A 23,107-nucleotide genomic window follows, 5' to 3' on the forward strand; every position below is an offset into this window, starting at 1 on the left:
TAATTCCCTTAGGATAATGGCCTTCAGCTGCATCCAGGGTGTTACAGAAAACATTATTTTTTTTATGGCTGTGTAGTATTCTATGGTATATAAGTGCCAAATTTTCTTTATCCAATTCGCTGTTGATTGGCACCTAGATTGATTATATGCCTTCGCTATTATGAATAGTGCTTTGATGAACATACGAGTGCATGTGTCTTTTTGGCAAGATGATTTCTTTTCCTTTGGGTATATACCAGTAATAGGATGGCTGGGTTGAATGGTAGTCCTGTTTTAAAGAAATCTCTAAACTGCTTTCCACCGTGGCTGAACTAATTAATTTACATTCCCACAAACAGTATATAAGTGTTTCCTTTTCCCCACAGCCTCACCAACATCTGTTATTTTTTTGACATTTTAGTAATAGGTATTCTGACTGGTGTGAGATGGTATCTCATTGTGGTTTTGATTTGCATTTCTCTCACAATCAGTGACACTGGGCATTTTTTCATATGTATGTTGACCACTTGCAGGTCGTCTTTTGACAAGTGTCTGCTCATGTCCTTTTTCCAATTTTTAACGGGGTTCTTTATTTATTTTTGCTTATTGAGTTAAGTTCCTTATAGATTCTGAATATTAGATCTTTGCCAGATGAATAGTTTGATAATATTTTCTCCCACTCTATCAGCCACTTGTTTACTCTGTTGTTGTTTTTTTTTTTTTTTAACTGTGCAGAAGCTCTTTAGTTTAATTAGGTCCGGCTTGTCAGTATTCTTTGTTGCAATTTGTTTTTGTTGCTTCTGAGGACTTAGACATAAATTATTTGCCAAGGCCAACATCCAGAATGATATTTCATATGTTCTCCTCTAGGATTTCTATAATTTGAGGTCTTAACATTTAAAGTTTTATTGAATCTTGAATTAATTTTTGTATATGGTGAAATGTAAGAGTCCAGTTTCATTCTTGTGCATATTGCTAGCCAGTTATCCCAGCATTATTTATTGAATAGACAGTTGTTTCTTCATTTCTTGTTTTTGTCAACTTTGTCAAAGAAGAGATGGCTGTTGGTATGTGGCTTTATTTCTGGATTCTGTATCCTGTTCCATTGGTCTTATGTGTCTGTTTTTGTCCCAGTACCATGCTTCTTTGGTTATTGTAGCCTTATAGTATAGTTTGAAGTTGGGTAATGTGATGCTTCTGGCTTTGTTCTTTTTGCTAGGATTACTTTGGTGATTCAGGCTCTTTTTTGTTCCATATGAATTTTGCAACAGCTTTTTCTAATTCTGTGAAAAACTATGTTTATAGTTTGATGTAAGTACCATTGAATCTGTAGATTGCTTTTGACAGTATGGCCATTTTAACAATATTGATTCTTTCGATCCATGAGCATGGAATGCTTTTCCATTTGTTTGTGTCATCTATGATTTCTTTCACCAGTGTTTTGTAGTTTTCCTTGTAGAGATATTTTACCTCTTTGGTTAGATGTATTCCTACGCATTTCATTTTTTCTAGCTATTGTAAATGGGATTGTTCTTGATGGAGCTCTCACTTTGTATAGAAATGCTACTGATTTTTGCACATTGACTTTGTATTCAGAAACTTTGCTGAAGATCAGTTCTAGGAGTCTTTCGCCATAGTCTTTAGGGTTTTCTAGGTATAGAATTGTATCATCAGCAAAGAGAGAAAATTTGACTTCTTTTCCTATTTGGATGTCTTTTATTTCTTTCTCTTGCCTGAGTGCTCTGGCGAGGACTTTTAGTACTATATTGAACAGGAATGGTGAGAGTTGACATGCTTGTCTTGTTCCTGCTCTTAAGCAGAATGCTTCCAGCTTTTGCCCATTCAGTATGATGTTGGCTATGGGTTTGTCATAGATGGCTCTTATTATTTTCAGGTATGTTCCTGTACTGCCTAGTTTGTTAAGGGTTTTTATCATGAAGGGATGTTGGGTTGTATCAAAACCTTTTTTCTACATCTGTGGAGATGATCACATGGTTTTTGATATGTGTACATTGAACCAACCTTGCTTCCCAGGAATAAAGCGTACTTGATTGTGATGGATTAAATTTTGTTGTGCCACTGGATTTGGGTTGCTAGTATTTTGTTGAGGATTTTTGCAAGCTAACATTTTTTTCAGTCCTCACCATGTACCAGGCACTGGACTCAACACTTCCCATACACCAGCTCCTCTAATTTTCCTGTGTCACTCTGAGGCAAAGGGTGATACTCCTTCCATTATGAATGGCAAACTAAGCCTTGGAGAAATTAAATATTTTGTCCACAATTATTCAGATTATATGTGGTAGAGTTGAGATTTGAAAGCAGCACTAAAGCCAGTATGCTGAATATGGATTTTCAGCTACCTGAAGACAGAGACCATACCTGATCTTTCTTTCATTGACTTTTTAGTATGCCCTCCTGACAATAACTTCTTGCCAAATTCATTCATGGTATTTAAAAAGAATGTGAAATAAAATAGAAAAAGGATGGTAATATACAACATGTAAAATAAATATACAACAAGCAAAAGAAATAGGGTACTAAATTGTATATTGATCATGATTACAAAATTTTTAAAAAGAAAGACAGAAATGTATATGTAGAGTCTAGAAAAAGATTTACCAAAATTCTATTGATGGTTATGGAATTATGGGTTCAGTTATGGGTTCTTTTTTCCTTCTTTTTATTTTTGTCATCTGTTTTCTATATTTTTCATTTTTAAATAAAAGTGATGGTAGCAAAAGTTTTAAATTAACAGTAAAGAGGGAAAAAATGAGAAAGTTCGTACATTGTGGTTAGCAGTTTTTAAGTATGAATCATAAAAACATCCCCTGAGGGACCAACAATCTATTTAAAGAGGCAAAGCATGAAGTTACAGGAGGAGCCCAAGGGCAGGTAGGAACAAGCTGCTGTATCCCACATTCATAGGGAAAGGGAGAAGACAGGGAGGTTTTAATTTTTTAAGATGCATATAGAAACAGAAACCAGCCTAAGGGGCAAATGTCTTGAGTAAATGCATAGAGCTGGGAATCAGATAGAAGTGCATCTGAGAGAGAAATGGGCCGTTTTGGAGGAGAGACAATGTTTGAAGGGCAATATTGTGATGAAAGCCACCATTTTGGGGTCTTGACAAGATGAAGGCTATGGTAATTTGGTACCTTCAGAAACAGAGTAGTAGCAGATGTTCCAGACTCTGGGTGTTGTGGAGCACATGGTGTTTGGTTCCTGGTTGCATGCAAGGAAAGCAAAGGGGAAGATAGTTATTCCCACCTCTCATCTCCTCTTTCTAAGACATCCTACAAAGTTTCTAGACTGACATTCTTCACTGCAGAGCCAACTATATTACTTTTCTGCTCAAAATCATACAATGATTCCCCCTGCCTCTCCAGGCCAGTGCAAAGACTTCAGATGAGCATTTAAGGCCCTTCATATCATGGGGCCAACTTTGCCAGCATTGTCTCCAATTCCTCCCCTATGCTTCCTTAGGCTATAGTCTCATTAAATTACTTGGGGTGTCCTCCTCTAGGTCTGTTAAAAATTCGTCAACTCCCCTCTCTTCCCTCAATAATCCTTGTTCATTCATTCATTCATTCATTCACTCATTCACTCATTTATACCTAGCCCTGGGTTATATTTATTTGTATACTTTTCTAACCAGCAACCTAGATGGTACTTTGGAAGACTGAGATCAGGTTCTGTCTGTCTTTATATCTTAACATCAAGCACAAAAGCTCTTTGATCAGTGTATGTGCTACAAATATTTTGCTGAGCTGAAGACTAGGATGGCTGGTAAAGACATTGATAGTAAGGAAAAATTTAGAAGTAGAGACCAAAGGAAAATAATGAGTTTGACTCTGGCTTGCTTAACTTTTAGGAATAATAAATGACTTTTAAGGCAAATATGGGCTTAATTCTACTCTGCTAAAGTCTAGATTTCTGGAAAAAAATTACCTGGTGGAATTCATAATAAAAATGTGATGGTGATGAATAAGGATTTTGCTCAGATAGCCTCCTATTCTATACCAGGTATCCATTCACTTATTTATGTATTTATTCATTCATTCAATAAACATTATGTACTACTAAAATCTAGACACTATGGAAAATGCTGAGGAAATAGTAGAAATATAAAGGAAAATAAAGTTTCTCCTCTTTGAGAATTTATAATCTACTGGGGGTAAAAATCAAGTTTTTAAAAGGGATAGAGATAGGTTCCATTTCCAACAATGAAGCATTTATTTATTTTACATCATTATCTCACTAAAAACAAATACAAACACTAGAAAAGACACAAGAGACATGTATTTGAGAGTCCTGAGGCAGTGTAGATTTGAGGGGCCAAGAAACTGGACAGAAGAGAAACCAATGGAGGTACTTAAGACATTCTGTGCAGATTTTCCACTCAAGGGAATTCCTCAAGGCTGATTCCTAAAATAGTGTGGATAGAAAGGCTGGGAAGCCTAGTTTTAAAAAATGGCTACTAAGAAACAGAAACTGAGCAGAGCTTTTGGTGGTCTCATGGGACTGGGGAGAAAAACTGAACTTCAGGGCTACTGAGAGAGCAAAGGATAAAGACTCATAGATGCATCAGAGAAGACAAGTAGTCCAACAGTATGAGTGGCTTATCATCTCAAGGCGTTTGCTAATTAGCAAAAGCAGCATAGAGAGAAACTAAACAAAAACCTAGAGCTAAGAAATTATTAAAATAAACAGAGCATTTGAGGTTCTCACAAATAAAAATTGGCATTGAAGACTTGTCAAGGAAGAACACCCCTCATGAACACTCAGGTTTTCAGTTAGGGTCCTTTAAGGACTATACCCAAGGAGTAAAGGGAATCAGAAGTAGATACGGGCTTTAAAGACATTTGAAGAAATTCAACCTCTAAATAGCTTAATCCTAATTGGATTCAGGAGACTTCTCCCATTATAACCACTTGCTAGAAGCTAAAGACTCATGTAAAAACCTTCATAATCTTCATTACACATTGTCTACTATTTAGTAAAAAATTAACAAGCATACCAAGAGGTAGAACTAAGAAAGAGATAATAAAAACAGACCTATAGGTGATCCAGACATTATAGTCATTACATAGGCATTAAAATAACTATAATGAATCTGTTTAAGACAACAGATACAGTGATTTTCAAAGAACTGGAATTTGAATTGATCTTTGAAGAATACTTTGAATTTCAACTAACCAAGTCCTGACTTTACAAAGAACTTAGCTTTCAGATGCAGTTCATTCTAGCCAAGGGTGGATCTCAGGGATGAGGAACAAAGGAAGAGAGGGTGAGGCACATCATCACAGGTAAAGAGAAGAGAGTTTGGGTAGAACGGGGCAGGAAGAGAGGATAAGCATGGCCTCCCTTCCACATATAAGCAATAGGAAATCAAGAGGGTTTTCCTGTTAATTAAATATTCCTGATTGATCAGGACTAGATCAAATGCAGGAGGAAAAACAACAACTCATTGATGTTTATCTATTTTAGGATTTCTTCAGTAAATCTGACCCATTTCTGGAAATTTTTCGTATGAATGATGATGCAACTCAGCAGCTGGTGCACCGAACTGAGGTAAGAAGACTCATCTTCAGCTATGCCCTCTTATCTCCTAAGATGATGATAAATTGACCTGTTTTGAGAAACTCTTTTTTTTTTTTTTTTTTTTTTGAGATGGAGTCTCACTGTGTCACCCACGCTGGAGTGCAGTGGCGCAATCTTGGCTCACTGCAACTGCCGCCTCCCAGCTTCAAACAATTCTCTGCTTCAGCCTCCTGAGTAGCTGGGACCACAGGCACCCACCACCATGCCCAGCTAATTTTTGTATTTTTAGTAGAGATGTGGTTTCACCATCTTGGCCAGGCTGGTCTTGAACTCCTGACCCCGTGAACCACCTGTCTCGGCCTCCCAAAGTGCTGGGATTACAGGCGTGAGCCACCGCACCCAGCCTCCTTTTATTTCTTAATGTCTATAGATATCAACTAAGGCCTGAAATCTTCAATGTCCTCAAGAAGGTTCTGCCATTTTTAGCTTGTTTTTTTTTCACGTTTAATCCTCAATTTAGTTGTCAGAAGAGCCTTTCTAACCCCAATTTCTATTGTTAACTTTCAAGACAGACAATTAGCAACTCATTCATAATAAAAGTATAAATACTAGCTATCATTTAATGAGGATGTTTAGGCGTCTAGGTGTCAAGCATTTGACACTGTTATTTGCATGCATAATTTTATTTCTCACAAAAATTCCTTACACATGATGATGATGATGATGACCCCCATTTTACAGTTGAAGAAACTGAACTTTAAGGAGGTTAAGTCACTTTCCCAGGTCTCACAGCTAACAAAGGATGGAGCTGAGGTTTCAATTGAGGTTGTTTGACTCTGAGCTTCATGGTAATTTGGGAAGTCAATCTGCTTCCCCAGGGAAAGTACATACATTGCACTGATGTCAGTCCTATCATATGAACACCTGACCTTTCTTAGCAGCCATTTAGTCTAGCTGTATCTCCTTCTCACTCTTCCTCTTCTTTCTCCAAGTGGCCCCAACTTTATCTCTTATTACCCTACCTCCTACTACCCACTACCACACACAGATTCAGCAACTAACCACGATCTCCATTTTTCATTTTATTTTACTTGTAAGCCAGTCCAAGAGGGATTCTGTAGGAATGAGGTACATTGATAAGAAGGAAGTGATATACTTGTGCTGAATTACTTGGAGCTGAGAGAAGACCCAGTTATGCTTGCATACCATTTGCAGAGTGAAAAAAAGAAGAAACCCCCATGACTTTCATAAGGTGATGGTGTGGTTGCTATGTCCCTACAACATCACATTGGAAATTCAATTTCCTGAAGTGACAGAGTTGCAGGTGTTGTTAGGGGAATGTTTCATGTCATTGTTATGACTGATAGGCAAAAATTAAATAGCCTTGGATGGGCTAGCTGTGGATATCATCTGATACAAAGTTGATATCTAATAAAATGTGTTTAATAAAAGAATAAATAAATGCTGTTAAATATAAATAGTATGTCTATTGCATGCTATAGAACAATGTAATTCTTTGGAACTTAATCCATGAAGAATAAATTGAGGTGCAGCCAGCACAGTTGCCCTGAGTGGCATCTCATTACCACCACCAAAAGTGGTCTTTCACCCATTAAGTTTCCTGAGGTGAAACAAACTTCTTTTGAAGGAAATAGAGCAAGATGGCCAAATAGAAGCCTCCACTAATCATCCTCTAATCATCCTCCCCATAAGAACATCAAATTAAACAACTCTCCACACACACACACACAAAGCACCTTCATAAGAACCAAACATCAGGTGAATGACCACAGTTCTTGGTTTTAACATCATTATCACTGAGAGAGACACTGAAGAGGGTAGGAAAGACAGTCTTGAATTGCTGATACCACTCCTCCCTCATCCCCTTGGCAGTGGCTGTGTAGTGCAGATAGAGAATCTGTGTGCTTGGGGAAGAGACAGTGATTATGGGACCTTGCACTGGAACTCAGTGCTGCCCCATCACAGCAGAAAGCAATACTGGGCATAACTCATCCTGTGCCCGTGGAGGTAGAATTTAAACCAGTCCTAGCCAGAGGGAATCACTCACATCAGTAGTAGAAACCTGAGTTCTGGCAATCTTTGCCACTGCAGGCTGAAGGGCTCTGGGGTCCTAAATAAATTTGGAAGGCAGTCTAAGCCACAAATACTGCAATTCCTGGGCAAGTACTGGTGCTCTGCTGGACTCATAGCCAGTGGGCTATGAGGGTATGCAACCTAGTGAGACACCAGCCGAAGTCACAAAGGGAATGCCTGCACCAGCCCTCAGGTGCATGCACCACCAAGGAATGCGTGCCTCACACCCTAAGCAGTGCAGCACACGGCTCCAGGAGACACTCCTTCCTCCCACTTGAGGAGAGGAAAGTATAAATATAACTTTGTCTTACAACTTGGATACCATCTCAGCCACAATAGAATAGGGCACCAGGCAGAGTCCTGAGGTCCCCATTCCAGACCCTAGCTCCCAGATGACATTTCTAGACAAACCCTGGGCCAGAAGGAAGCCTACTGCCTTGAAGGGAAGCAGGATCCATTACCTTCTGACTAAAAATCTCTTGGTCCCCGAATAATCAGCAATTATAGCCAGGCTGTACTCGTCATGGGCCTTGGGTGAAACACAGAGACATGGTGGCTTTAGATGTGATGCAGTGCATTCCCAGCTACTGTGGCTATTGGGAAAGATTCTGCTTGAGCAAAGGACAGGGACAAGTAGAGGGGACTTCATTTTGCAACTTAGGTACCAGCTCAGCCACAGTGAGATAGAGCAGCAATTGGGCTCTTGGGGTCCCCGATTAAAGGCTTTGGCTCTTGGATAGCATTTCTGGACCAGCTTTGGGTAAGAGAGGAGTCCACTTCCCTGAAGAGAGAGTCCTATGCCTGGGAGCATTCACCACAAGCTGACTAATGAATACTTGGGCCTTGAGTGAACGTTGGTGGTAGGCAGGCAGTACTTGCTGTGGTCCTAGGGTGGTGGTGGCCAAGGGAGAGGCTCCTCTGCTTGTGGAAAGGGGAGGGAAGAGTGGGAAAAACTTTGTCTTATGGCTTGGGTACTAGCTCAAACACAGTAGAATAGAGCATGAGGTGGAATCCTAAGGTTTCTGACTCCAAGCTCTGGCTCCCAGATGGCATTTCTGGACCTGCCTGGGACTGGGAGGAACTCACTAACGTGAAGGGAAGCACATACCCTGGCTGACTTTGCCATCTCCTGATTGTAGAGTACTAGAGCCTTGTGTGAACATAGGGAGTAGCCAAGCAGGGTTATCCTAGGCCTTGGATGAGACTCAGTGCTATGCTGGCTTCACATCTGACCCAGTGCAGTCCAGTGGTGGCAGCCACAGGGGTGCTCATGTCACCCAAACTTCAACTCCAGGCAGCTCATTACAGAGAGACTCCATTGGTTTGGGAGAAAGTAAAGGAAGAGGAGAAGCGTTTCCACCTGGTAATCCAGGGAATTCTTCCAGATCTTATCCAAGACCACCACTGTACCTCTACAAGTCTGAAAGAGCCCAGCATCACTGAGCTTGGGATGCCCCCTAATGCAGATACAGTCACAGTGACCAAAAACAGACCACAACACCCAAATCCCTTTGAATACCTGGAAAGCCTTCCCAAGAAGGATGAGTACAAAGAAGCCCAGACTGCAAAGACTACAATAAATATATAAATCTTCAATATCCAGATATACTGGTGAATATCTACAAGCATCAAGACCATTCACAAAAACATGCCCTCAACAAACAAACTAAATAAAGCACCGGAGACCAATCCTGGAACAAAAGAGTTATGTGACCTTTCAGATAGAGGATTCAAAATAGCTATTTTGAGGAAACTTGATGAAATTCGAGATAACACAGAGAAGGAATTCAGAAGCCTATCAAATAAATTTAACAAAGAGATTGAAATAATTGTAAGAAATCAAGCAGAAATTCTGGAGTTGAAAAATGCAAATGACATACTATATAAGGCATCAGATTCTCTTAACAGCAAAATTGATCAAGCAGAAGAAGGAATTAGCTTGAAGATAGGCTATTTGAAAACAGACCATCAGAAGAGATAAGAGAAAAAAGAATGTTTAAAAATGAAGCATGCCTACAAGATCAAGAAAATAGCCTCAAAAGGACAAATCTAAGAGTTATTGGCCATAAAGGATAAGGAGAAAAAGAGATAAGCATGGAAAGTTTATTCAAAGGGATAATAAGAGAGAACTTCCCAAACTTAGAGAAAGATATCAACATTCAAGTACAAGAAGGTTATAGAACACCAGACAGATATAACCCAAATAAGATGACTTCAAGACAGTTAATAATCAAACTCCCAAAGGTCTAAAGAAAATATCCTAAAGGGAATAAGAGAAAAGAAAAACAAATTACATACAATACAGCTCTAATACATCTGACAGCAGAATTCTCAGTAGAAACCTTAAAGACCAGGGGAGAGTGGTATAACATATTTAAAGTGCTGAAGAAAAAAGCTTGTATCCTAGAATGGCATATCCAGCAAAAATATTCTTAATTATGAAAGAGAAATAAAGACTTTCCTAGACAAACAAAAGCTGAGGGATTTCATTAACACCAGAACTGTAAAGGAAGTTCTTCAATCTGAAACAACACAACATTAATGAGCAACAAGAAATCATCTGAAGGTTCAAAACTCACTGGTAATAGCAAATACACAGAAAAACACAGAATATTATAATGCTATAATTGTGGTGTGTAAACTACCAATATTTTGAGTAGTAAAGGTAAAAGATAAAATGGTCTCATGTTTATAGCAGCATAATTTGCAATTGTAAAAATATGGAACCAGCCCAAATGTCTATCAATCAATGAGTGGATAAAGAAATTGTGGTATTTGTATACCATGGAATACTACTGAGCCATAAAAAGGAATGAATTAATGGCATTCACAGCAACCTAGATGGAACTGGAGATTATTATTCTAAGTGAAGTAACTCAGAAATGGAAAACCAAATGTTATATGTTCTCACTTACAAGTGGTAGCTAAGCTAAGATATAAAGGCATAAGAATGATGCTATGGACTGTGGGGACTCAGGGGAAAGGGTGGGAGGGGGGTGAGTGATAAAAGACTACAAACTGAGTGCAGTGTATACTGCTTAGGTGATGGATGCACCAAATCTCACAAATCACCACTAAAGAACTTACTCATGTAACCAAATACCACCTGCTCCCAAAAACCTATAGAAATAAAAAAATTAAATAAATACATTTCTGTGGGGAAAAGAAGACACAACAATCCCTTAGAAAGAAAGTATAATGAAATACTTTTATTTTTCTATTTATTTTCTTTCCATGAAAGAAAATAAAAAAATTAACTACAACAACTTTTCAAGACATAGTCATTAAAATAATATATAAACAGAAACAACAAAAAGTTAAAAATCTGGGGGACAAAGTTAAAGTGCAGGGTTTTTATTAATTTTTTTCTTTGCTTGTTTGTTAGTTTGTCTGTTTCTTTATGCAATCAGTGTTGAGTTGTTGTCAGTTTAAAATAATGGGTTTTGGTATGTGGTCTTCAAGAGACCCATCTCACACGCAAGGTCTCTTGACACATATAGGCTCAAAATAAAAGGATGGAGGAAAATTTACCAAGCAAATGGAAAAAAAAAAAAAAAAAAAGCAGGGCTTGCAATCCTAGTTTCCAACGAAACAGACTTTAAACCAACAAAGATCAAAAAAGGCAAAGAAAGCCATTACATAATGGTAAAAGGTTTAATTCAGCAAGAAGAGCTAACTATCCTAAATATGTACGCACCCAACATAGGAGCACCCAGATTCATATAGCAAGTTTTTAGAGACCTTCAAAGAGACTTAGACCTCCACACAATAATAGTGGGAGACTTTAACACCCCACAGACAATATTAACACATCATCAAGACAGAAAATTAACAAAGATATTCAGGACCTGAACTCAGCTCTGGATCAAATGGACCTGATAGATATCTACAGAACTCTCCATGCAAAACAACAGAATATACATTCTTCTCACCACCACATGGCACTTACTCTAAAATTGATCACATAATCACAAGTAAAACACTCCTCAGCAAATGCAAAAGTACTGAAATCATAAAAACAGCTTCTTGGACCACAGCACAATCAAATCAGAACTCAAGACCAAGAAATCCACTCAAAACCATACAATTACATAAAAATTGAATAACCTGTTCCTGAATGATTTGGGGGCAAATAATGAAATTAAGGCAGAAATCAAGGAGTTCTTTGAAACTAATGAGCACAAAGACACAATGTATCAGAATCTCTGGGACACAGCTAAAGCAGTATTAAAATGGAAATTTCCAGCACTAAAATGCCCAATCAAAAAGCTAGAAAGATCTCAAGTCAGCAACCTAACATCACAACTGAAAGAACTTGAGAACGAAGACCAAACAAATCCCAAAGCTAGCAGAAGACAAGAAATAACCAAAATCAAAGCTGAACTGAAGGAGATAGAGACACGAAAAACCATTCAAAAGATTGATGAATCCAGGAAGGGTTTTTTTTAAAAATAATATTATAATAGACCACTAGCTATACTAACAAAGAAGATAAAAGAGAAGATTCAAATAAACACAATCAGAGTTAATAAGAGGGATATTACCACTGACCCCACAGAACTACAAACAACCATCAGAGAATGTTATAAACACCTCTATGCACATAAACTAGGAAATCTAGAAGAAATGAATAAACTCCTGGACACATACACTGTCTCAAGACAGAACCAGGAAGAAATAGAATCCCTGAACAGACCAATAATGAGTTTTTCAATAGAGGCAGTAATAAATAGCTTACCAACCAAACAAAGCCCAGGACCAGACAGATTCAAAGCTTAATTCTACCAGATACACAAAAAATAGTTGGTACCATTACTACTGAAACTATTTCAAAAAATTGAAAAGGAGGGACTCCTCCCTAAAACATTGTATGAGGCCAGCATCATCCTGATACCAAAAGCTGGAACAGACACAATAACAAAAAAAGAAAACTTCAGGCCAATATCCTTGGTGAACATTGATGCAAAAATCCTCAACAAAATACTGGCAAATCAAATCCAGCAACACATCAAAAAGCTTATCCACCATGAGGCTTCATCCCCAGGATGCAAGGTTGGTTCAGAGTAGGCTAATCAATAAATGTGATTCATCAAATAAACAGAACAAAAGACGAAAACCACATGATTACCTCAATAAATGCAGAAAAGGCTTTCAACAATATTTAACATACCTTAATGTTAAAAACTCCCAATAAACTGGGTATTGAAGGAAGATACCTCAAAATAATAAGAGCCGTATATGACAAACCCACAGCCAACATCATACTGAATGGGAAAAAGCTGGAAGTATTCCCCTTGAAAACTGGCACAAAACAAAGATGCCCTCTCTCACCACTTCTATTCAACACAATATTGGAAGTTCTTGCCAGAGCAATCAGGCAAGATAAAGAAATAAAGGGCATTCGAATAGGAAGAGAGGAAGTCTAACTATCCCTGTTTGCAGACGACATGATCCTATATCTAGAAAACCCCATCATCTCAGCCCAAAAGCTTCTTAAGCTAATAAACAACTTCAGTAAAGTCTCAGAATACAAAATCAATGTGCAAAAAAATGCTGGCATTCTTATACACCAACAACAGTCAAGCCAAGAGACAAATCATGAAAGAACTCCCATTCAAAATTGCTACTAAAAGAGTGATATGCCTAGAAATACAGCTAACAAGGAAACTGAAAGATCTACAAAGAGAACTACAAACCACTACTCAAAGAGCTCAGAGATGACACAAAGAAACGGCAAATTATTCCATGCTCATGCATAGGAATAATCAATATCATTAAAATGGGCATATTCCCAAAGGAATTCATACATTCAATGCTATTCCTATTAAACTGTCACTGACATTCTTCACAGAACTAGAAAAATCTATTTTAAAATTTATATGAAACCCCAAAAGAGCCCAAATAACCAAGGCAATCCTAAGCAAAAAGAACAAAGCTGGAGGCATCACACTACCTGATTTCAAACTATATTACAGGGCTACAGTCACCAAAACAGCATGGTACTGGTACAAGAACAGACACATACACCAATGGAACAGAATAGGGAACTCAGAAATATGACCACCCACCTTCAACTATCTGATCTTCAACAAACCTGACAAAAACAAGCAATGGGGAAAGGACTCCCTATTCAATAAATTGTGCTGGGATAACTGGCTAGCCATATGCAGAAGATTGAAACTGGACCCCATCTTTACACCATACACAAAAATTAACTCAAGATAGATTAAAGACTTAAATGTAAAACCCAAAATTATAAAAACCCTGGAAGACAACCTAGGCAATACCATTCAGGACATAGGCATGGGCAAAGATTTCATAACAAAGATGCTGAAAGCAATTGCAACAAAAGCAAAAATTGACAAATGGGATCTAATTAAACTAAAGAGCTTCTGCACAGCAAAAGAAGCTATCAACAGAGTAAACAGACAACCTAGAGAATGGGAGAAAATTTTTGCAAACTATGCAACTGAATGAGATCTAATATCCAGCATCTATAAGGAAGTTAAACAAATTTAGAAGAAAAAAACTCATTAAAAAGTGGGCAAAGAACATGAACAGACACCTCTTAAAAGAAGACATACATGTGGCCAACAATCACATAAAAAAAGCTCAGCATCATTGATCATTAGAAAAATGCAAATTAAAACCACAATGAGCTACCATCTCACACCAGTTAGAATGGCTACTATTAAAAAGTAAAAAAAAAAATAACAGATGCTGGAGAGGCAGTGGAGAAAAAGGAATGCTTTTACACTGTTGGTGGGAGTGTAAATTAGTTCAACCATCATGGAAGACAGTGTGGTGATTCCTCAAAAACCTGAAGACAGAACTATCATTCAACCCAGTAATCCCATTATTGGGTATATACCTAAAGGAATAGAAGTCATTCTGTTATAAACATATAGGCACATGTATGTTCATTGCAGCACTATTCACAATAACAAAAACATGGAATCAACCCAAATGCCCATCAATTATAGACTGGATAAAGAAAATGTGGTACATATACACCATGGAATACTATGCAGCCATAAAAAAGAATAAGATCATGTTTTTTGCAGGGACATGGATGGAGCTGGGGGCCATTATTCTTAGCAAACTATTGCAGGAACAGAAGACCAAATACAGCATGTTCTCACTTATAAGTGGGAGCTAAATTATGAGAACACAAGGACATATAGAGGGAAACAACACACACTGGGGCCTATCAGAGGGCAGAAGGTGGTAGGAGGGAGAGAAGTAGGAAAAATAACTATTGGATACTAGGCTTAATACCTGGGTGATGAAATAATCTATACAACCAACCCCCATTAAACACATTTACCTATGTAACAAACCTGCACATCCTGCACATGTACTCCTGAACTTAGAAATTAAAAAATAAATAAAATAATGGGCCAGGTTTAGTGGCTCACACCTGTAATCCCAGCACTTTGGGGGGCCAAAGCAGGCAGATCACTTGAGACCAGGAGTCAGAGACCGGCCTGGCCAACATGGTGAAACCCCATCTCTACTAAAAATACAAAAATTAGCCAGGCATGGTGGTGTGTGCCTGTAATCCCAGCTACTAGGAAGGAGGCTGAAGCAGCAGAATTGCTTGAACCTAGGAGGTGGAGGTTGCAGTGAGCTCAGGTTGTACCACTGCATTCCAGCCTGGACAACAGAACGAGACTCCATCTTAAATAAAAATTATAATAATAATAGGTTATAACATATTATTTGCAAGCCTCATGGTAACCCTTAAATTGAAAAACAACAGATACACCAAAAAAAACCAATAAATTAAAACATAAACCAGAGAAAAATCACCTTCACTATAAGGAACATAGGAAGGAAGGAAAGAAGAAAGAGGAAGGAAGGACAGAAGAAGGTGGAAGAGAAGACCACAGAACAACCAGAAAACAAAAACCCTAATGGCAGGAGTAACACCTTACCTATCAATAATAACATTGAATGTAATGGGACTAAACACTCCCATAAACTAAACAGGGTTGCTGAATGGATAAAAACAAGATCCAATGATATTTAGACTACAAAAAATACACTTTACCTATAAAGAGATAGACTGAAAATAAAGGGATGGAAAAATATATCCCATGCAAATAGAAACCAAAAAGAGAAGGAGTAACTATACTTAGACAAAATAGATTTCAAGACAAAAGCAATGAAAAGAGTAAAAACATATAATGATCAAGGGGTTAATTCAGCAAGAGAATACAGCAGTTGTAAATATATGTGCACCCAATACTGAAGCACTCAGATATATAAAGAAAATATTATTAGAGCTAAAGAGAGAGACAGATCTCAATACAATAATAGCTGGAGACTTCAACACCCCATTTTCAGCATTGGATAGATCATCCAGTCAGAAAATCAACAAAGAAACCTTGGACTTCATCTTCACCATAGGCCAAATGGACCTAATAGATATTTACAGAACATTTCAACTAATGACTGCAGAATATGCATTCTTCTCTTCAGCACATAGATCATTCTCAAGGATAGACCATATATTTGATCACAAAACTACTCTTAAAATATTCAGAAAAATTGAAATAATATCAAGTATCATCTCTGATGACAATGGCATAAAACTGGAAATCAATCACAAGAGGGATTTTGGAAACTATGCTAATACATGGAAATCAAGCAATATGCTCCTGAATGACCAGTGGATCAATGAAGAAATTAAGAAGGAAATGTAAAAATTTCTTAAAACAAATGAATATGAAAATAAAACATACCAAAACCTATGGAATATATGAAAACAGTACTTAAAGGAAAATGGATAGCTATAAATGCCTGTATCAGACAAGTAGATAAACTTCAAATAAACAACCTAAAGTGTATTTCTAAGAACCAGAAAAGGAAGAGCCAAAAAACTCCAAAATTAGCAGAAGAAAATAAATAATATTGACTAAAGCAGAAATAAAGGAAATTTAAAAGAAGAAAATAATACAAAATATCAATAAAACAAAAAGTTTTTTTTGAAAAGATAAACAAAATTGATAAAACTTTAGCCAGATTAAGAAAAAAAAGAGAGAATACCCAAATAAATAAAATTAAATCTGAAGACATTATAACAAATACTGCAGAAATTCAGTGGATCATTGAGGTTACTATGAGCAACTATATGCCAATAAATTGAAAAACCTGGAAGAAATGGATAAACTCTTAGACCCATATAATCTACCAAGATTGAACCATAAAGAAAGCCAAAACTTGAACAGATCAATATCAAATAATGAGATCAAAGTCATGATAAAATATCTCCCGGCAAAGAAAAGCCTGGAAACTGATGGCTTCACTACTGAATTCTACCAAATAAATTGGTAGAATTTAAAAAAGAACTAATACCAATCCTACTTGAACTATTTGAAAAAAGAGAGGAGGAAGGAATACTTCCAAACTCATTCTATGAGGCCAGTATTGCCCTGATATCAAGACCATACAAAGATACCTCAAAAAAGAAAACTACAGGCCAATATCCCTGATGAACATTGATACAAAAATCCTCATTGAAATCCTAGCAAACTGAATTCAACAACACATTTAAAAGATCATGCATCATGACCAAGAGGGATTTATCCCAGAGATGAAAGAATGGTTTAACATATGCAAATCAATCAATGTGATACATCATATTAACAGAATGAAGGACAAAAATCATATGCTCATTTCAATTAATACTGAAGAAGCATTTAATAAAATTCAACATCCCTTCATGATAAAAAAAATGCAAAAAACTGAGTATAGAAGGAACATATCTCAACACAACAAAAGCCATATACAACAGCCTACAGCTAGTATCATGCTGAATTGGGAAAAACTGAAAGCCTTTCCTCTAAGATCTGGAAAAGACAAGGATGCCCACTTGTTTGCAGATGATATGATCTTATATTTGGAAAAACCTAAAGACTCTACCAGAAAACTATTAAAACTAATAAACTCAGCAAAGTTGCAGATACAAAATCAACATACAAAAATCAGTGGCATTTCTATATTCCAGCAGCAATCTGAAAAAGAAATCAGGAAAATAATCCCATTTATAATAGCTACAAATAAAATAAAAGACCTAGGAATTCACTTAACCAAAACAGTGAAAGATCTCTACAATGAAAACTGTAAAATATTGATGAAAGAAACTGAAGAGGACACAATATAATGGAAAAATATTCCATGTTCAGGGATTAGAAGAATTAATATTATTAAAATGTGCATACTACCCAAAGCAATCTACAAATTCAATGCAATCTTTATCAAAATACCAATGACATTCTTCACAGAACTAGAAAACACAATCCTAAAATTTACATGAAACTATGAAAGACCCAGAATAGCCAAAGCTATCCTAAGCAAAAAGAACAAAACTGGAGGAATCACATTACCTGACTTCAATTTATGCTACAGAGCAATAGTAAACAGCATGGTACTGGCATAAAAACAGACACATGAACCCATGGAACAGAATAGAGAACCCAGAAACAAATTCATATATGTACATTGAACTCATATTTGACAAAGGTGCCAAGAACAGACATTGTAGAGAGTATAGTCTCTTGAATAAATGGTGCTGGGAAAACTGGATATTGATATGTGGAAGAATGAAACCAGACCCCCATCTCTTACCATATACAAAAATCAAATCAAAATGGATTAAAGACATAAATTTAAGACTTCGAACTGTAAAAATGCTAAAAGAACACATTAGAGAAACTCTCTAAATCACTGGACTGGGTAAAGATTTCTTGAATAATACCCCACAAGCACAAGCAACCAAGCAAAAATGGACAAAAGGGATCACATCAAGTTAAAAAAAACCTTCTGGGGGGGTGGAGCCAAGATGGCCGAATAGGAACAGCTCCGGTCAGTCTGCAACTCCCAGCCTGAGCAACACAGAAGACGGGTGATTTCTGCATCTCTGTTTAAGGTACCGGGTTCATCTCACTAGGGAGTGCCAAACGGTGCAGGACAGCCCGTGCAGCGCACTGTGCGTGAGCCGAAGCAGAGCCAGGCATTGCCTCACTCGGGAAGCGCAAGGGGTCAGGGAGTTCCCTTTCCTAGTCAAAGAAAGGGGTAACAGATGGTACCTGGAAAATCCGGTCAGTCCCACCCTAATACTGCGCTTTTCCAATGGGCCTAGAAAACGGCACACCAGGAGATTGTGTCCTGCACCTGGCTCGCAGGGTCCTATGCCCACGGAGTCTCGCTGATTGCTAGCACAGCAGTCTGAGATCAAACTGCAAGGCGGCACCGAGGCTGGGGGAGGGGCGCCCGCCATTGCCCAGGCTTGCTTAGGTAAACAAAGCAGCCAGGAAGCTCGAACTGGGTGGAGCCCACCACAGCTCAAGGAGGCCTGCCTGCCTCTGTAGGCTCCACCTCTGGGGGCAGGGCACAGACAAACAAAATTTCAGCAGGAACCTCTGCAGACTTAAATGTCCCTGTCTGACTGACAGCTTTGAAGAGAGTAGTGGTTCTCCCAGCACACAGCTGGAGATCTGAGAACAGACAGACTGCCTCCTAAAGTGGGTCCCTAACCCCCAAGCAGCGTAACTGGGAGGCATCCCCCAGTAGGGACAGACTGACACCTCACTCGGCCAGGTACTCCTCTGAGACAAAACTTCCAGAGGAACTATCAGACAGCTGAATTTGTGGTCTCACGAAAATCCGCTGTTCTGCAGCCACCGCTGCTGACACCCAGCCAAACAGGGTCTGGAGTGGATCTCTAGCAAAATCCAACAGACCTGCAGCTGAGGGTCCTGTCTGGTAGAAGGAAAACTAACAAACAGAAAGGACATCCACACCAAAAACCCCTCTGTACATCACCATCATCAAAGACCAAAAGTAGATAAAACCACAAAGATGGGGAAAAAAACAGAGTAGAAAAACTGGAAACTCTAAAAAGCAGAGCACCTCTCCTCCTACAAAGGAACACAGTTCCTCACCACCAATGGAACAAAGCTGGACGGAGAATGACTTTGATGACTTGAGAGAAGAAGGCTTCAGATGATCAAACTACTCCGAGCTACGGGAGGAAATTCAAAACAATAGCAAAGAAGTTAAAAACTTTGAAAAAAAATTAGATGAATGAATAACTAGAATAACCAATGGAGAGAAGGGCTTAAAGGAGCTGATGGAGCTGAAAGCCAAGTATCGAGAACTGTGTGAAGATTGCAGAAGCCTTGGTAGCCAATGCGATCAACTGGAAGAAAGGGTATTAGCAATGGAAGATGAAATGAATGAAATGAAGCGAGAAGGGAAGTTTAGAGAAAAAAGAATAAAAAGGAACGAACAAAGCCTCCAAGAAATTTTGGACTATGTGAAAAGACCAAACCTACGTCTGATTGGTGTACCTGAAATTGACGGGGAGAATGGAACCAAGTGGAAAACACTCTGCAAGATATTACCCAGGAGAACTTCCCCAATCTAGCAAGGCAGGCCAACATTCGGATTCAGGAAATACAGAGAACGCCACAAAGATACTCCTCGAGAAGAGCAACTCCAAGACACATAATTGTCAGATTCACCAAAGTTGAAATGAAGGAAAAAATGTTAAGGGCAGCCAGACAGAAAGGTCGGGTTACCCACAAAGGGAAGCCCATCAGACTAACAGCTGATCTCTTGGCAGAAACTCTACAAGCCAGAAGAGAGTGGGGGCCGATATTCAACATTCTTAAAGAAAAGAATTCTCAACCCAGAATTTCCTATCCCGCCAAACTAAGCTTCATAAGTGAAGGAGAAATAAAATACTTTACAGACAAGCAAACGCTGAGCGATTTTGTCACCACCAGGCCTGCCCTAAAAGAGCTCCTGAAGGAAGCACTAAACATGGAAAGGAACAACCAGCCACTGCAAAAACATGCCAAATTGTAAAGACCATCGAGGCTAGGAAGAAACTGCATCAACTAATGAGCAAAATAACCAACTAACATCATAATGACAGGATCAGATTCACACATAACAATATTAACATTAAATGTAAATGGGCTAAATGCTCCAATTAAAAGACACAGACTGGCAAACTGGATAAGGAGTCAAGACCCATCAGTGTGCTGTATTCAGGAAACCCATCTCACGTGCAGAGACACACATAGACTCAAAATAAAGGGATTGAGGAAGATCAATCAAGCAAATGGAAAACAAAAAAAAGGCAGGGGTTGCAATCCTAGTCTCTGAAAAAATAGACTTTAAGCCAACAAAGATCTAAAGAGACAAAGAAGGCCATTACATAATGGTAAAGGGATCAATTCAACAAGAAGAGCTAACTATCCTAAATATATATGCACCCAACACAGGAGCACCCAGATTCATAAAGCAAGTCATGAGTGACCTACAAAGGGACTTAAACTCCCACACAATAATAATGGGAGATTTTAACATCCCACTGTTAACATTAGACAGATCAATGAGACAGAAAGTTAACAAGGATATCCAGGAATTGAACTCAGCTCTGCACAAAGTGGACCTAATAGACATCTACAGAACTCTCCACCCCAAATCAACAGAATACACATTTTTTTCAGCACCACACCACACCTATTCCAAAATTGACCACATAGTTGGAAGTAAAGCTCTCCTCAGCAAATGTAAAAGAACAGAAATTATAACAAACTGTCTCTCAGACCACAGTGCAATCAAACTAGAACTCAGGATTAAGAAACTCACTCAAAACCGCTCAACTACATGGAAACTGAACAACCTGCTACTGAATGACTATTGGGTACATAATGAAATGAAGGCAGAAATAAAGATGTTCTTTGAAACCAATGAGAACAAAGACACAACATACCAGAATCTCTGGGACACATTCAAAGCAGTGTGTAGAGGGAAATTTATAGCACTAAATGCCCACAAGAGGAAGCAGGAAAGATCCAAAATTGACACCCTAACATCACAATTAAAAGAACTAGAAAAGCAAGAGCAAACACATTCAAAAGCTAGCAGAAGGCTAGAAATAACTAAAATCAGAGCAGAACTGAAGGAAATAGAGACACAAAAAACCCTTCAAAAAATTAATGAATCCAGGAGCTGGTTTTTTGAAACGATCAACAAAATTGATAGACCGCTAGCAAGACTAATAAAGAGGAAAAGAGAGAAGAATCTAATAGATGCAACAAAATATGAAAAAGGGCATATCACCACCGATCCCACAGAAATACAATCTACCATCAGAGAATACTACAAACACCTCTATGCAAATAAACTAGAAAATCTAGAAGAAATGGATAAATTTCTCGACAAATATACCCTCCCAAGACTAAACCAGGAAGAAGTTGAATCTCTGAATAGACCAATAAGAGGCTCTGAAATTGTGGCAATAATCAATAGCTTACCAACCAAAAAGAGTCCAGGACCAGATGGATTCACAGCCGAATTCTACCAGAGGTACAAGGAGGAACTGGTACCATTCCTTCTGAAACTATTCCAATCAATAGAAAAAGAGAGAATCCTCCCTAACACATTTTATGAGGCCAGCATTGTCCTGATACCAAAGCCTGGCAGAGACATAACCAAAAAAGAGAATTTCAGACCAATATCCTTGATGAACATTGATGCAAAAATCCTCAATAAAATACTGGCAAACCGAATCCAGCAGCACATCAAAAAGCTTATCCACCATGATCAAGTGGGCTTCATCCCTGGGATGCAAGGCTGGTTCAACATACGCAAATCAATAAATGTAATCCAGCATATAAACAGAACCAAAGACAAAAACCACATGATTATCTCAATAGATGCAGAAAAGGTCTTTGACAAAATTCAACAACCCTTCATGCTAAAAACTCTCAATAAATTAGGTATTGATGGGACATACCCTAAAATAATAAGAGCTACCTATGACAAGCCCACAGCCAATATCATACTGAATGGGCAAAAACTGGAAGCATTCCCTTTGGCACAAGAGAGGGATGCCCTCTCTCACCACTCCTATTCAACATAGTGCTGGAAGTTCTGGCCAGGGCAATCAGGCAGGAGAAGGAAATAAAGGGTATTCAATTAGGAAAAGAGGAAGTCAAATTGTCCCTGTTTGCAGATGACATGATTGTATATCTAGAAAACCCCATTGTCTCAGCCCAAAATCTCCTTAAGCTGATTAGCAACTTCAGCAAAGTCTCAGGATACAAAATCAATGTACAAAAATCACAAGCATTCTTGTACACCAATCACAGACAAACAGAGAGCCAAATCATGAGTGAACTCCCATTCACAATTGCTTCAAAGAGAATAAAATACCTAGGAATCCAACTTACAAGGGATGTGAAGGACCTCTTCAAGGAGAACTACAAACCACTGCTCAATGAAATCAAAGAGGATACAAACAAATGGAAGAACATTCCATGCTCATGGGTTGGAAGAATCAATATCGTGAAAATGGCCATACTGTCCAAGGTAATTTATAGATTCAATGCCATCCCCGTCAAGCTACCAATGACTTTCTTCACAGAATTGGAAAAAACTACTTTAAAGTTCATATGGAACCAAAAAA

At 38.2% G+C, this 23,107-nt stretch overlaps 1 protein-coding gene across 2 annotated transcripts in view; it reads left to right on the top strand.

The window, feature by feature from the left end:
• The window catches only part of CPNE4 (copine 4), a 526,338-nt gene that overhangs the window by 360,501 nt on the left and 142,730 nt on the right, over positions 1–23,107 (top strand). For both annotated transcript variants that reach the window (XM_058433630.1, XM_032143732.2), the window contains exon 6: positions 5,470–5,553. In XM_058433630.1, the coding sequence (XP_058289613.1) occupies positions 5,470–5,553 (84 nt within the window). The remainder of the gene's footprint in view (positions 1–5,469; positions 5,554–23,107) is intronic.

This window comes from Hylobates moloch, unplaced genomic scaffold (genome assembly GCF_009828535.3).
Source record: "Hylobates moloch isolate HMO894 unplaced genomic scaffold, HMol_V3 SCAFFOLD_22, whole genome shotgun sequence".
NCBI classification, from domain to species: Eukaryota; Metazoa; Chordata; class Mammalia; order Primates; family Hylobatidae; genus Hylobates; species Hylobates moloch.